This window comes from Tribolium madens, unplaced genomic scaffold, assembly GCF_015345945.1.
Source record: "Tribolium madens isolate multiple individuals breed KSU strain unplaced genomic scaffold, Tmad_KSU_1.1 Scaffold_19;HRSCAF=116;Tcas5.2_LG9, whole genome shotgun sequence".
Taxonomy (NCBI): domain Eukaryota; kingdom Metazoa; phylum Arthropoda; class Insecta; order Coleoptera; family Tenebrionidae; genus Tribolium; species Tribolium madens.
The window spans coordinates 6,352,902-6,369,704 of NW_025400983.1; the positions used below are offsets into that span (position 1 = coordinate 6,352,902).

Here is a 16,803-nt window from a genome sequence, read left to right on the forward strand (position 1 = left end):
ATTTGTATTAATTCTGAATTTTGTAATTTTGGATTTTTGTTTTTCTAATTTGCTTTTATAATACGTTTATTAACGTCTCTCAGTAGGAGTCGTTTTTGGCTATCTATAAAACCACACTGTACTTTAATGAATTTAGGGTTTAAGTTTAAACGCTTCGAAAACTATGAAATTAGGTATGGAGAAGCCTGATGAAAACTCTGTCAAAATTACTTGAATAATCCAAAAACTTAATAAAAAACATAGCTTTCTGTTTAAAATAATATAGTTGATACCCACTTGCGGTGTAATCAGAATTGCCACCATCTTGAAAATATTTGCATTAAGCAGGACCTAAGCCATTGTGGCTATAAACAAAATTTTAGATAAATATCTTTGTTGGAATCTGTAGTGCCATTTATTAACCATTACAACGCGAGTAAAATTAAAATTTTAGTGAATTCGGAACTTCGTATTTCGTTGCCAATGTTCTTAGGTAAAGAGTCTTCCATTTTACGATGCGAAATGATTTACTGGCGATGGTTGCGGTCGAAAATACGATAGCAAGCCCAGCGGTTCGTTTTACTACGAAAAAAAATTATAAAAAAAAACAAAACCGTTATCCACGATCTCTAAACTTACATGTTAACATGTTTATAATTTTCAGTGGCCTGTTGGACCGACAAAGGCTTCGTGACGACCCCCGACGGCAAGTGTGTGTGTCCCCCCAACACCGGCCTCAACGACAACAACGAATGTATTCCTTGTCTTGAAGAAAAGGGCCTCAAAGTGGACGAACGCGGCCGCTGTGTCTGCGCACTAGAAAAAGGACTAATTATTGACGAAAGAGGCAACTGTGTTTGTCCAACAGAATTCGGATATAAACTCGACAAAAACGGAAACTGTATCTCACCACCGGGAAGCGAGTGTGAAACCGACGACCAGTGCCCTGATGACAAGTACTGCCATCCGGAAACAAAAACGTGCCAAAATCCTTGCCTACATAAGAAGTGTGGAGTCAATGCGTTCTGTAATGCTACAAACCACGTCGCGATCTGTCAATGCGTTAACGGATATAGCGGAGACCCCAAAATATCATGCAGTGAGTGATTGAAATTTTTGACTTTGTTTATAGAGAATTTCATGCGTTTGTTGTTCCAGATATTCCATCCAGGTTCAAGACTGATTTCCCACCACCTGACTTGCAAGTCAGTTGCATGTCCGATGGTGTCCATGTCCAGATTCACATCGCGGAGCAAGGATTTAATGGAGTCCTTTATGTGAAAGGGCACAGTAAAGACGAACAGTGTCGCAGGATAATCACCCTACCATCAGACTCGAGTCCCATAACAGAAATCTTCAAAGTCCATTTCGGAAATTGTGGTTTAATCCATGTCAATGTAAGTACCGTATTTTATCGTCAGTCGAGTTAATAACCATAAATGTGATACCCAGGGTCAGGCTAGCTTCGTCTTGGTGATCCAGAAACACCCCAAACTTGTGACATTCAAAGCTCAGGCATACCACATCAAATGCGTGTACCAAACCGGCGAACAAAACGTCACTCTTGGCTTTAATGTGTCCATGTTGACCACTGCTGGTACCATCGCAAACACCGGTCCTCCCCCCACTTGTACCATGAAGATTGTTACACCAACAGGCCAAGAAATCAACTCGGCTGAAATCGGAGATAACCTGATGTTGCAAGTAGACGTACAACCCGGATCTATCTATGGAGGTTTCGCCAGGAGTTGTGTGGCCAAAACTATGGAAGATAACGTCGAAAACGAGTATTTAGTCACAGATGAGAACGGTTGTGCTACCGATCCTACAATTTTCGGAGAGTGGGAGCACAACTCTGACACACAAAGCTTGTTGGCGAGTTTCAACGCTTTCAAGTTCCCCAGTAGTGACAATATTAGGTTCCAGTGTAACATTAGGGTTTGTTTCGGCAAGTGCCAACCGGTAAGTTTCAATTAAGGTAAACTTTGTTTGGTTTAATTGAAGTGTTTAGGTCAATTGTCGCGGTTATAATGCTTTTGGACGAAGAAAACGAGACGTCGATGATGAGAATAGGACAGACGTGGCACTTGCTGGCGATTTGATGTCAGGACAGTTGAGAGAAGAAATAACGATTCAAAGTAACGCGATTTTGACGTTTGAAAGACGTGAGGAACGGTTCGTGGATCCCACTGAAGGTAAATAAGTTTTTTTAGGAAATGATTTGATTTTGAATGACTGATTGAATTTTGCAGCTCCAAATGCCCAGAGAGTGGAAGACATCTGTGTGTCCATGATCGGCTTCATCATCGCTTTGATCATAACAGCTCTGCTGGCCCTCGTGGCGGTGGCTGTGGCGGTCTCCTGCTGGCTGATGGCCTACCGTCGAAGGCCCAAAGCCACCGGCCCTCTGCCCCATCCGCCTGAGTTCCCCAACCCTCTGTTCACCACCCCCGAGCCTATGGCGGAACCCAGTCCCGACTACCTCACGTAATGAAGACATTTTTAGCTCACAATACTCCAGAAAAATGACAATTTTTTTATTTATTTAACGACTTGCGAAAGCAAACGAAATACTCGACTATATTTAAACGATTTTATTATTTGTATATTGAATTCGTTTGTGGCGACTTTGTACTCCTTTAGTATCCGTCCGAAATGCTACTCACTCCACAAAACTGCCAAAAGGAGTTCAAGTCGTCACGAAATCGTTAGTGAATACAAATGTGAAAAATGCGTACGACCATAAGTGTTGCGAAAATATGGTTCGTACACATTTTGACTATCTTTTCCAATGGCTTAATATTCGAGTAACTCTTTGCAGACAAGGGAGAAATTTAATTACGGTGGTGGTCTTGCTTTAACTCGCTTTAACAAAAATTTGTTTGACGAAGTACCCTTGAATCTGAGTTATTTCCTATTGTAAATAAATTCGAAATAGTTTTTCTTTTTATCTTTGAGCCACTGGAAGATGTAGAATTGATATTTTTTTAAGATAAGAGTATAAATATTTTTATTAAATAACTTGTATAAAGTGTATGAATGTGAATGAATGTGGAGCCTGGCTCAAGATTTTTTTGGTGCTGACTGATATTTTTACTCAAAACAGTCAAAACGTTTAGTCAATGATTTCTTATTCATAGTACCTATTTATATACTTGTAAGTCTCAAGGAGACAAAACTATCATTCTTTTAACCAAAAAGTATTAAAATTTACGTATTTAACGACTTTAGGCTAAATTTTATTAAAAAGTCTGTGAATGTTAAATTAAATCGTTCTCTAAGCGCTATTTAACTAATTAAAATACGTATGTGTTAATTTCTCTGTCGTAATTATGTCTCTAACGATGATTCCTTAATTGTCATATTTGTGATAATCGCTTCCTTAATAAAGATTGTTTAATAATAAAGTGTTTTTTCTTACCATTCAAGAATTATGACAGCAAATTTGAACATTTTCAAAGCTTTTCCGATATTTGTGATGGAAAGAAAATAAAAATGCGTTTATTTATTTTAAATTAATATATTTCTCTCCCTCAGGTTAGTCCTGGGCTAACAAAATGGACCGCAAGGACTCGTGCATATAATAATTATATACAATAACAGCAAAATTCCACTTCACAAAACACAAAATAATTAAGTAGTGCCGAATCAGCGGCACATTTCAGTCTGTTTGTTGTTGTTGAATTTCTTACAATTAATGATAATAAAAATAGATAAATAAAACAAAAAATCCTTCACCCTTTTGAGGAAAAGCTCCGGAAAATGCAAAATGTGCCTTACGAGAGTTCAGTACGGTCATATAAAAATGAGGAAGGCACAAATGCACCGCCTCGTTACGAAGAGCAGAGAAGTTATGACACAAAAAAATATATAAAACTTTAAAAATATATATAATATATCCAACTATGCATAACAATATAATATGTTTAAATCAACTAGATTAATATACAAAAGGATCATCATTCATGTACAGCTAGTTAAAATAAAACAGTAAATATCATAACATCTCCACGTGATTAGTGCCGTTACTAGGCCTAGTCTGCTCGCCACAGGGAAGACATAATATCGTCAAAAAGAAATAGCTTGCGTCTGTGTATTTCAGTTTCCATATCGAGAGTCCAGTGTCGTCGCCAGGCCTATCATTTAATGCAGCAAACAGTGAGGGAAGAGGTTGCACCAGCAACTGTTATTCTTACTACTAGGTTAGTATACTTAACATAACCTTGAAAATTATAGCTTCAGTTCTCTACTTGTTTTTGGCAGTGACTTTTGTCTCGCGGTCAATTTCACCAAATTTTACAAAAAATCCCGAAACTAAAAGTTGATGAAACCGTTACAAATTTTTAAAATCAAACAAAAAAAATGAAATCACAGTAGAGACTTAGCTGAATTTATGACTTAACGGCGACTTCCCCAAGCCCCAGAGATAGGGGAGACTTGAGGCTCCTCGGTGTTGCGTCCGAACGAGGGAAATTCGGTCACGCTGGCGGTGTTGGGAGCCTTTTGCTCCCACGGCCCCCCTTTAACCACAAAACCATTGGGATCGCGAGAGCGGCTGCCCGTCATATTTGGATCGAAATGAAAGCTCAAAGTGTGTTGTTTCTCTCTATCTTCTTGATCCGCGACGTCTTCCAACTGAAACTCAAACATTAGAAAAAAAAAATAACCTTTTTTGTAAATAATCACGTATTGTTCTTCTAGACTCATCAAGTGCTCTTTAGCATCCACGACGTTCTCCTCGTGGCCGGTTATAATGACGAGATTCGGATCGGTGTCTTCGGGACGAGGAAATTTAATGTCCACTCTGTAATCTTCCATGATTTTGCGGATGTTTCGACCGCGAGCGCCTATGATACGTGAGTGAACTCGCGAGTCGATTTGGACTTCCTCGCGAAGAAGTTCGTTGAGTTCGTTGACGATTTTCATTATGTCTTCTTTTGCCCTATGGGTGTTCTCTTCGTAGCCGGTGATAGTGATTATCTGCTCGTCTGGATCACCTAAAATTAAGAACAAGAAATCATAATTACAAAATATACAAGCAATGACATATACAAAAGCACAAAACCTGACCTTTACTGAAACATAAATTAACTCGCAATAACTTTAAACTTTCTTGTTACTCATACATTTTTTTCTTAACTTTCAAGAATAAGACAATCACATTATTTTCTCATTTAGCTGAGTTTTATGTTTATTTAATAAAAAAAACTCCGAATAGTTTACTCAATTATTGAAACACACGAAAAAAATATACAGGCTGTCAAAAACTCGCGCCCCAGAAAATAATTTCAAGTAAGATAAGATACCAGAAACTAGAAGAACACGTTTAAAAATTCTCTCTCAGATATTTTGTTTTTTATTTTTGACATTTGACTTTTTTATGTCTATTTAATGATACTGATGATCTTGTATAATTATTTAGTAAAGGGACAAAAATTTTGCCAATAAAACCCACAAATAACATTGAACAGAGTTACAATTTAGGATACAGCTTCCTTGTTTCCTCTTTTAATATCCTGTCTCAAAAAAACTTAGAAAATTATTTTTCCAACAGTAATAAATAGAGTGCAAAATTTAAACTCATAACTTCGAAATTTTTATAGATAGAATTTTTTTAACATTTTTTCTATGTTTACCCTTACATAGCTTTTTCCTCTGGGACACGAGTAGTTCTAGGCCTTAAAATAAGCTATAACTTAAAAAAATGTACTAAAAAGCAAAAAAATTTTTTCTGTCAGAGAACATTTGTTTACACCTTAAGATTTTAAAATTTATAAAAAACTTTGAGCAAAGTAATTGTGCTATTAACAATCTTAAGGTATAAGCAAATGTTCTTCCCTGACAGAAAAAAAGAAACTTTTTAGTACAGTTGGAGACAAAATACTTTGGTCGTCAATGTCACTTGGGTGACACTAAATGGTAAAGCATGCTTTAGGATTGTTAACTTATTTTTAGCTACTGTCAAGTTGTATGTACATATTTTTTATAGGAAAATATAATAGCTGTCATTAATTTGAAATTGTCATTCATTTTAACGTTAAAGGTTGAATTTCATGAAAGTGTCAGAAAAGTGACGACCAAAGTATTTTGTACATTTTTTAAATAAAAGCTTAATTTTGAAAAAACATTTCTTTTATATATATTTTTTGTATATGCTCCCTAAAACTCATTTGAGTCCCTAAAATGAGTCTTTTTCGGACGCAAAACGGTTATTTTAGGTACTCAGTCTCCAAAAACAGTTTTTGCGGACTAAAAAATAAAATTGGTTACTATGATAACGAATTTTTTTTTTAATTAGTAAGAGGTGTAATTCGTTTTGGTAGCTTTAACAAAAGAAATCTTGTATGCACCACGTACGCAAAAGGTTTTAGGTGACTCCTCTCATTAAAGACTCGACTCCTACGTCGCCTCGTCATTAATTACGATTTGTCCTCTAAAACCCTATTTTGCGAAATCATTTAAGTTTTAATTTTCTTGGTTTTTGAATTTTATTTTTTCGATTTGTTTTTTTGTATTTTTGATATTTTTTGATTTCTGGATTTTGACAATTGATTTTTTTTTGATTTTGAAACATTATTAGTTTTTTTGATTTTGTTTTAGAGATTCTTTTGATTTTATTTTTTCAATTTTGGATTTTTTTGATTTTCGGACAACCCGTGAGTTTTTTCCCTGTTCTATCGAATGGCGTTAGTTCCATCTTCATTTTTCAATTAAAGGCCGAGATATTGAAAATTCTTTATGACTTCTTTACGACTTGTAAGTCAACACTTCAATTACCACGTGCCCCCACTATCATCTTACCCACAATCAAACGTAATTACGCCGCTTTTAGTACTCACATTACGCGATTTATCAATGAAAAGCGGCTCTTTATTACCCACTTGTCGTAAACTACATCCATTCATCGCCATGTTTACCAACAAGCAAAACACAAACAAGTATAAACTTACCTTTTTTGGGGAAAATAATCTGCACGTCATGATCTTTCCTAATTTTCGTGATAACAGCTCCGCGTTTACCGATAATCTTCGGATGATACTCGGGATTGACTTCAATTTTCAACGCAAAAGACTTCAATTCGCGATCTTTCCTATCAGCTTCCAACTCTTGCACTTTTTCTAACAATGCCTCTTTAGCCCTTTCGACATTACTCGGCGTTCCGGTGATTTTAATCACATCTTTTTTAACTCCAGCTGGAGAAAGAACAATATGGACGTCATACTTGTCCATCAATTCCTTAACATCGCGGCCTTTTTGTCCGATAATCGACCTGTGCAAGTCATAGGGCACGTCCACGTTGATAGTCACCGGGACCAAATCCAAGAGAGCTTGTTTCGCCTTGAGACAGTTTTCTTCTTTACCGGTGATGCGAATGACGTCGCATTGGCGCACCGGCCCCCCGTTGATGTCGCCGTTCAGTTGCTCATGGCCGGGGTACTCCTCTGTGTTCTCCCGATCAGGGAATTTGATCTGAACGTCGAAGTCAGAGGTGATACCTTGCACCTTGAAGCCTTTGGCGCCCATAACGGTGCGATGGTGGTTCTGCGGGATGATGCATTCGATAGTTACCATCGATTCAAGGTCTTGGATAATTTCGTTGATGCGTTGCTTAGCCGCCTCGATGCACTCCTTGGAGCCTTTGAGGACGACGCGGTCACTGTCGACACCCGAACGAGGGAAAGAGATCATCACGCCACCGCACTCGTCGCTTATCTTGTGAAGGACTTCGCCGCGACGGGCCACGAAGTGCTTGTGGTGGCGAGGTTCCACCGACATCTCGCTCTCGATGATATTGTCCTAAAAGATTTTTCATTTGAAATGAAAAAAATTTGAAAAATGACAAGAATTGTAATCCCGAGAATGTATTTAATGTCTGAGACGGCCGAAAGAGCCGGGAATATTTTCATTTGAGGAATTAACGATATTTATTCTAAAAGTACATACAAAATTTTCCTTGCAACAGACCAAATTTACAATAACATAAGAAATTTATAAATTTGTCAAATAATATCATATAATTTGCCAAAATAGTCAGTTCATTAAATTGCAATTTGAGTAAAAATCGGTACAAAGAGTTTGTTTATGTCAAAAAACATTCTAAAAATTCCATTTATTCAATTCCAGTTTATATTTCCAGTAAGGTGATTTTTGTAAACACTTTGTTATTATTTCCAACTATTTTTATAGCCCAACTTTCGACCAACATTTTTTAAAGTTTTATTTTTTTTTAAATTTGAGATGTTAAAAGCTTTCCTTTTGCAATTAAAAAACTTTTTAAACCGATACTTTTGACACTTTCTTAGACTCCTAACTCTTTTTTGCAACACGATATATTGAAAATTTTCGATTAACATTTTTTTTAATTTGAGCATTTTTAAACATTTTTTTGCAAGTCTAGAAATTTTTTAAGCCGGTATTTCTTGACACTTCCTTAGTTTCCCCAACTGTCTTTTGTTACGCAATATTTTGAAAAGTCGCAATTTATATTTTTTTAAATTTGAGCATTTCTATTTAAAAAAAAATTAAACGTTTTTTGCAAATCTAGGTATTGCTTAAACCGATATTTCTAGACACTTTCTTAGTTTCCCCCATTGTCTTTTGCAACACAATGTTTTAAAAAAGTCTCGATTAACATTTTTTAAACTTAAGCATTTTTCAAGAAATTTTTAAATGTTTTTTTGCAAAAATTTCTTTTAAGCCGGTACACCTGACACCTTAGTCTCCCCAACTGTCTCTTGAAGCACGATGTTTTGAAAAGTCTCGATTTACATTTTATTAAAATACGTTGATTTACAACGATTTCTGCCTTTATTAAACCAAGCTAAAACCTTTGAAAGTAGCTTAAATTGTATTATTTTGTTTAAAAACAACAATCTATCTTATTTTGTTAAAATACGTTGATTTACAACCATTTTTAGCTTAAAACTTAATTAAAATTTTGTATTAATTTATGCCTTAATAATAAAAAAAAAGCAACAATATCGGCCCTAGTGTTAATTAATTTATGCCTTAATAATTATTCTTTGTTTTGTTAATTTTTTTGTTTGTGTCTTTCTCTTAAACTTCAATCTGTTCCATTTGAAAAGCGACATTCTTGAATTATTAGTCATATTCATATAAGACCGATTATATTATACCTTACTAAAACGTGAGAGCTTGAACGCTCTCACACCCGTGTAAAATTTTTACTACTAAATTTAAACATTTCTCTAAAAAATTTTAAACTTCTGTTTGATAATCAAGAAATCAGTACGTTTAACACTTTCTTTTTTCTCCAAGCCGAAGTAATCCGAAGCCACCCGAAGTAACGTTAAGTGACCTGAAGCGACCCAAACATTATTTTACACAGTCAAAAAAACACTTTGCTAAATAAAACTGAAACTCTTAATCAAATCCTACAGAATTTGGCCACATCAGCTAGTTAAATACTAAATTCAGATTGGTTCTTCCACAGAGTCGTGCAATTTTCAATGTAATTTTGCTCGATTTTAACCCAGACATCAGTCTAAATCAAAATATTTATAAAAATAATGATACAACTTACAATATCTTTAATAGTGGCTTGGAGGGCCGCTTTGGCTTCTTCGACAGCCTCCTTTTTGCCGATAATTGTGATGATTTCTCTGTCATCGTCGGTACTTGAAGGAAACACGATTCTAGCTCCAGTCGAATCGCGAATTTTCTTAATATTGGCACCGTTTTTGCCAATCAGGAACTTGTGGTGTTGAGCTTTGGCACGTACCTGAGTAAGAAAGGACGATCAATATCAAACGAAAAAAATAACTAATGTTGAGACACTCACCTCGGCGGTATAACTGGCAAGTTGGCGTTCGTTAGCTAAATCAAGCAGTTGCTGTTTGGCACGATCCACGTCATCCTTAGGTCCCCTAATGGTGACCTTATCACTCTTACTATCAGCACTCGGGAACTTGATAGCAACACCGCCGCAATCTTCCATAATCGAATGAATAAGTTTCCCTTTCGCCCCAATTAACGAATTGTAAAATTTGGGAGGAATCGTGATCTCCTCCGAGACAATATTTTCCAGTTCGTCTTGAATCTTCCTAATCTTCTCGCGCGCCTCTTCGACGTCTTCTTTCCTACCCGTAATCGTAATCACATCATTCTTGTCACCTTCAGCCGGCAAATCAATCTTCGTGTGTGTCTCTTCGCGAATTTTTCGAATGTTGGCCCCACCTTTGCCAATAATAAACTTGTGGAACTGCTTATAGATCGGTACTTCGATTTGATATGACTGTTCGTTCAGTTCTTTAACTAATTTCTCTAAATGGCGACAACACTTGTCGACGTCTTCTTTCGGGCCGCGAACTTTAACGATGTCGTTTTTATCGCCAGCGCCGGGAAAATAGATTTGTACTTGGTTAAATTTCTCACGGATTTCTTTGATGTTTTCACCCTTTGCGCCGATAATACTCTTGTAGTGGCGTTGCTCGATTATCACATCTTTTTCTTTCTCGTTTTCGAGTTTCTTGATACGGTCCTCAAGCTCTTGTTTCGTAGTCAAAACACCGTCTTTGTGACCTTCAATACGAATAAGACCGCTCTCGTCGATGTTTATCACCACTGCAAACTCCTCCTTAAGTCGATTCACTAGAATAAAATTAATAATTTTAAATTTAAAATACTCATTATGGCTCACCATTGGCGCCATTCTTCCCAATGATATGCTTAAACAGCTTCGGATCGACATGCATCTCGATAAAAATGAGCTTTTTGATCAAATCCTTGGCCATCTTTTCGATTTGTTCTTGTGCTTTTTCCACCTCCTCTGGGGGTCCTTCAATCTTAATCTTGTCTTCTTTTTCGGTGAATTCGACGTGTACTTTGGGCAAATTTTGCGTAATCTCTTTGATATTTTGTCCTTTGCGGCCGATGATGTATTTGTGGATCCATGATGGCGCTTCAACATCGCTCGATCGCACCGAATTCGCTTTTTCGTAGACTTTACTCAAGGCTAAACCCAGCTTATCGTGGGGTCCTCTCAGAGTGATTGTTCCAGTGGCCGAATCGCCTTGAGGCATCTCCACACTCACTCCAGTCGTTTGCAATATTTCAGCTATCGTCGCCCCTTTAGGCCCGATGACGTATTTGTGCTGCGATTTAGGAACTTCGACTGAGACTGTGGTGCATTTCTTCTCCATTTGTTTATAAATGGCTTCGATTTTAGCTTTAGCGGCTAAGACACCTTCTTTCTCTCCTGCAATAAAAATCTCGTCTTTCATAACGGACGGTGGAGGGACGTTGATTTTCGCCCCAGTTTCCGCGATTAGTTGGTTAAGATAGTCATTGTAAGGCCCCACGATAAACGGATGATAAATTTTCGGGACGTTGATCCGTTCTGATGCCTTCTTCGACTGCTGGTCTGAAGTGACTTTAATCTCGTGTTCGGCCTTTTCGATTCCTTCTTTCGTTCCGGTGATACTGATGATGTCTGATGGGTCGTTCATAGGCGGTACGGAGATTTTAGTCGCCGTTTGTTTTTCTAATTCTTTGAGACGGTCGCCTTTCTTACCTAAAATCCAGCGGTGGTGTTCTTTCGGGATGGCTATTTGTTTGCTGGCTTGAGTTTGGAAATGGGTTAGTATTTTGCGGCGGGCTTCCAAGACTTCGTTCTGCTTTCCGGTTACTAAAAATGTGAGCGATTGGTCTTTCGCGTGGGAGATTTCGATGTGAGCTCCGGTCTCTTTCATGATGTTCGCGCAAGTCTGGATAGATTCGCCCTCGCCGAATTTTTGACTGCCGTCCAGCTTACGTTCTTCGAATGGTACCCTGCCAGAGACAAAGACAACCAAAACTCATTACCTCAAAGGAGTAGCAAATACGAAAAAATATACAATATCAATCTCCGGATTGATTGATAGAAAAAAATCTTATTTTTAATTTTAAGTCAAAACTGCAAAGAAAAAAACATTTTTTACTTCACCTAAAACGAGCAAATCTGTAATTAAAACTTCATTATTCTGATTCAGTAGAAAGAAAAGTTCATTTTTCTCTTGATTTTGGACTTGATTTAAATGTTTTTAATTTTTCTCTGCTTTTTAAGTTTCATCACATACATAAAAATGTCCCAGCGAGTTGAAAAAGATTATTAGTGGCCTTTAGATAGATACTAATCTCGTGCATCAGCTAAAATTATTTTCAACCATACAGCGTGTCCCAAAAATAAGTTATGATACAAACTTGTGTTTTTTTAAATTAAACACCATATGTTTCTAGGCATTTTCAGATGTAGCCTTTTAACAATGTTTTTACGCTAAACTTTTATTAGCCGATTTCGCTTAGTTTTAGAAATAAGACTTTTTTTGACGAAAACATGCACTTTTAAAAAATTTATTACACAAAAACTAAGATAGCTAGAACAAACTTTTTTTTTACTTCTGCAAAGAAGAAAGTACAGAACTTAAAGCTGTAGCAATTTTTTAGTGTTTTACATTTGTAAAGATTAATAAATTAAGAAGTTTGTTAAAAGTTAATAACTTGAAAAATTTAAATAAAACACCGTATTGTTTTTGCATCTAACAGATTGATAAATTGTCTACCTAAAAAAGGAAACTTTTAATGTCTAGAATTGATAAATGAAAAGATATTTAACACTCAATATTAATTGTAGCAACAATGCCTATCAATATATGAGCATTGTTGATACTATGGCAACTATAGTAATTCCACCACGGATTAGAGTTCCTACATAGGAACCATACCACGGATCACTTATTTATACACAGATTGTAAAAGTCATTATAAATACTGAAATTCGAATTATTTTATTGTAAAAATAAAGAATAATGGATTCAGTTTAACACAAATGTGATTATTATGTGATATTTCTTCCATCTCTTGTGCAACTGTGCACTTTTTGGCTACTGAAACAATAGTAATTATTTTTTTTTAATGTTTAACGTTAAATATCTTTTTAGTTGCTGACTATAAACACCTAAAAATAAATAATTTTAAGAAAACAATTTAATAATCTTTTAAATGCAAAAACAATAAATATGGTGTTACATTTAAATTTTTTAAGTTATTGAACAAACGCCTTCATTTTTTTTTTATGTTTACAAATGCAACACACTAAAAAAATATTACAACCTTATAGCTTGTACTTTATTCTTTGTGGTAAAATTTTTTTTTTCTAGATATCTTAGTTTTTGTGTAATAAATTTTTAAAAAGTGGATGTTTTCGTCATATAACCGTCTTATTTTTAAAACTAAGCAAAATCGACCAATAAAAGTTTAGCTTAAAAACATTGTCACATCCAAAAACGTTAAAAAACATATGGTGTTTCATTTAGAAAAACACAAGTTTGTATTGAAACTTATTTTTAGGACATGCTGTATGGATGAAAATAATTTTAGGCGATGGACTAGATTAGTATCTATCAATGTCCTATATAATTTTTTTTTTTAATTTCACCATTTAAAAGTCACTAATGAACTTTTTCAACTCACTGAAACACACTGTATATGTGACATTTCAGAAGTAATCAAATAAGAGAAAATCTTACCTCCAGCTTACTACAGAATCTTTTTTTTTCTATTAAAAAATTCTTCAAGAGTACATAAATATTTCAAACTCTCGAGATATTTTTTTTTATTATATTGAAATAAATATAAGGTGAAATTACCACATGTAAACATGAATGAGTATAGTAAACTTTTGTAACTAAAAAAATCAAAACTTTTTACGACAATTTAGAGAGAGATTTTATTACGTTTGATTCTCATTCATTATTTAATAGAGGTGTAAAACACAATTTTTTTTGTCTGATTACTGATTACAAATTGCCCTAGGCCCACTTTGTTTTATATGAGTCGCCGCGGCAACCAGACTATTTTTTCCCTATCTGCCCACACCCTTTTTTCCGAAACCATCGGAATCTCCCAAAACACATGAAAAAACAATTCAATGAATCAATTCGTCAATACATCAATACGCTCGAGGTCAACGTAATTTTCTCTACATCGTTTTAAATAAATTTCATTTTGATTCTAACTGCTAATTAATTATTATCAATCGAAAAACTAACCGGAACACTTGAGTGATGACCGACGAACCGACTCTCATTTTATTATTCCATTGTCCCATAGTGTTGTGATTTTGACTTTGTGTGTTCGATTCGGGCAAAGCTGGAAATAGATCATCGTAGCTTCTTACGGAAGGCTCGTAAGCCGCACCCTCTTCAATCACTGGTTGCTGCATTTTCGGATTGTCCTGTGTCGTGCCAAGTCGTTACAGCAACACTGAAACAAAAAACAATAATCGATAATCAATTAAACAATAAATTATCAGAATGCATCCGGCAAGATTGGTATCTCAGTTGTAGACACACTTATTTGACAATACTCTATTATTATCACATCCAAAAGTTGGTTTCTCTTATTGTCTACTCAAGTAGTTGTGAAACAAGAGATATATTGATAGAAATATGATCGTTTTATCTGAGATTAGTTTCGTTATTTTACAACTTTATATAATTTTATGAACCGTTGAAGCATTAGCAAAGATAAAGCAAATTCAGGTATCAAGAAATTTGGCTATGAAGCTAAATTAAAACCAGAGGAAAGTTTGCACAGCATTAAGTTCGTCCGAGTAACCATATAAATCCTTATCAGACAAATAGAAATCTTGTTTCGAAAAATTAAATGTTCAACAATTATGTTAACTCTTTACGACATTTTAAGCCACTTTATCAATTTTCGATAACTGAAAAGTAACAGTAGATTAACATAAATTGTAAGAACAAATGTAATAGAGAGGTCAAGGTTATAGTTAATCGGTTGTAGAAGCTTGAATGTCGGCTACATTAAAATTCAATTGTAAGTACTTTCCAACATTTAAAACTTTACAGAAGCTCATATTTTCCTGCCTTATTTTATTACATACTATGAATCGAATAAATATAAAAAATTTAAAAAAAGGTGACAATTTTAGAAAATTATATACACGGTGCGCCAGAACTCGCGTCCCAGAAAAAAATGTAATGTGCGATACCAAGAACATGAAGAAGTTAAAAAAAATTAACATTTTTTCCATGTTCCTGGTATCTTACCTTACTTGAAATTTTTGTGTATGTCATATTGTCTGGTAGATTCAGTTTGCCGGCTCCATTTTGAGTACGGGAAGTTAGCTATTGTACCAGAGCCGGTAAGGGTAACCAAGCAACAATTACCGGACTTAACGTAAATTATGAATGAAGTATGAATTCATAACACTTAAGTTTATTGACTTTTTTCTCCCTCTGTTATTATAAAGCCAAGTTAAACTGCTGCGAGTCTTATCTCGTCACAGTTAGACAAGGATAATGTTAATACAAAGCTTCATAGGATAAATGAAGAGAAAACATAATAGAGTAATTCTAAATATGTAAATTCCGCTATAATTACTAAATTTTGATTAAATACCACAGAACAAACTATGTAGGTATATGCGACGTAATACTACAACAAAAAATATTCCCTTCATACGTAATTAATTTGTGGTTAAAAAGTTGACTACAATTAATAATTTCATTATTTCATTGCCAAATTGCAGTTTTTTATCCCAGGTAATAAACAGCATTTCCCTTGACCCTCTTTATATATTTTCTTCGACTTTCCATCAAAAATAAATCAATTTAAGCGATTTATTGTACTTGTCCAATCATACGTAAAGCGACACTTACGAAATAAAAGCTTGAATTTTAATAGAATAATTCATAAATTCATTATTGAAACAACAGTTAATATGTTGGGGTAGTCCACTTTTACCCTATTATTAATTGGTTTCTACTTCTATATAACGAGTCAAGTAGCTTAAATTCGGTTGTTTGGGTTTAGACAATTATGATAAGTTTTGTCACAAAACAAATAATTTGGAACAAGTTATAAACTTAGTAGAGAAGTAGAGGTAGTTTTGTTTACGATTAAAATCTATTGAACTCACTTGGCAACAAATCTTCCGGCATTCCACAAAAGAAAAAGGTGACCTTGACAATTCCAACAGAATTGTGGTCTAGTATGTAGCTGTCAAATGATAATTTTTCGTGTCCACTGTATAGATATCGGTGTCATTTTTTTACGTCAAAGATTATGTTAATCGCAAATAGATTTGAAAATTCGCGAACGTCAACCATTCTTCGTGATGACTTTTATGAATTTGTGAATAGGAGGGTCAAAATCGGTGAAAAATAATTGCACATGTGGCACAAAACAAGTCGCGGTTAAAGAGATAAGAAGAGCTCATTGTCGGGTGCTCGACCGCACGCCAGCATATGGACGAAAAGTGAATAAGTTAACAACGTGAAAAATCGAAAAGTGGAATTTAGAAAACCCGGCCCAAGTCCGATCAAATCCCATCCCGAATTGTTTGATTCGAAAGCAGCCAAATTTACTTGCAAGTCAGTTGACGTGTCACTACATCTCAGCATGTTGACCTGAGAAATCAGGATGGAGGCAACGAGATAGGCAAAATGGAACTTACTGTACTGTAAAAACAGAAAATCCGTCCTAGAAAAAGTTGGATCTCCTAAATTCCTCCAGTTTTACTTGGTTATGTCTCGCTGGAACAGTAAATATTTAATTAGAAGCGAGGAACGACACGAAACACTGCACTCATACCGACTGCCAAGCACGAAATGAAATCAAAATGATGGGCTGGCAAGGCAAGTGGCAATTTTCTGACATTTGAAGCCAAATCTGACAGTGGTTTGGGCCCCAACTGAAGCTTCGGCTACTCTTTGACAGGGGACGCCACAAAAACTCCCTAATCATTACATAATAATTTAAAAAATACCAACAAATCACAGTAATAAACCGGAAATCCTA

At 35.3% G+C, this 16,803-nt stretch overlaps 2 protein-coding genes across 2 annotated transcripts in view; one reads left to right on the forward strand and one right to left on the reverse strand.

Moving 5' to 3' along the window:
* Nucleotides 1–3,386, forward strand: part of LOC123015528 — a 106,798-nt gene extending 103,412 nt beyond the window's left edge. The window contains 5 exon segments of the mRNA XM_044415296.1: nucleotides 644–1,078; nucleotides 1,138–1,376; nucleotides 1,432–1,941; nucleotides 1,991–2,174; nucleotides 2,232–3,386. Of these exon segments, the coding sequence (XP_044271231.1) occupies nucleotides 644–1,078; nucleotides 1,138–1,376; nucleotides 1,432–1,941; nucleotides 1,991–2,174; nucleotides 2,232–2,470 (1,607 nt within the window). The 3' untranslated portion in view covers nucleotides 2,471–3,386.
* A 97-nt stretch (nucleotides 3,387–3,483) lies between these two features.
* Nucleotides 3,484–16,635, reverse strand: LOC123015525 (vigilin). The gene is made up of 9 exons (XM_044415294.1): nucleotides 16,597–16,635; nucleotides 16,460–16,538; nucleotides 14,028–14,241; nucleotides 10,640–11,769; nucleotides 9,782–10,590; nucleotides 9,524–9,721; nucleotides 6,930–7,776; nucleotides 4,666–4,976; nucleotides 3,484–4,614 (listed from the first exon to the last, which is right to left on the reverse strand). Exons 3-9 carry the CDS (start codon nucleotides 14,198–14,200, stop codon nucleotides 4,378–4,380), a joined length of 3,705 nt encoding a protein of 1,234 aa, XP_044271229.1. The 5' UTR covers nucleotides 14,201–14,241; nucleotides 16,460–16,538; nucleotides 16,597–16,635; the 3' UTR covers nucleotides 3,484–4,377.
* Nucleotides 16,636–16,803: the final 168 nt, after the last annotated feature.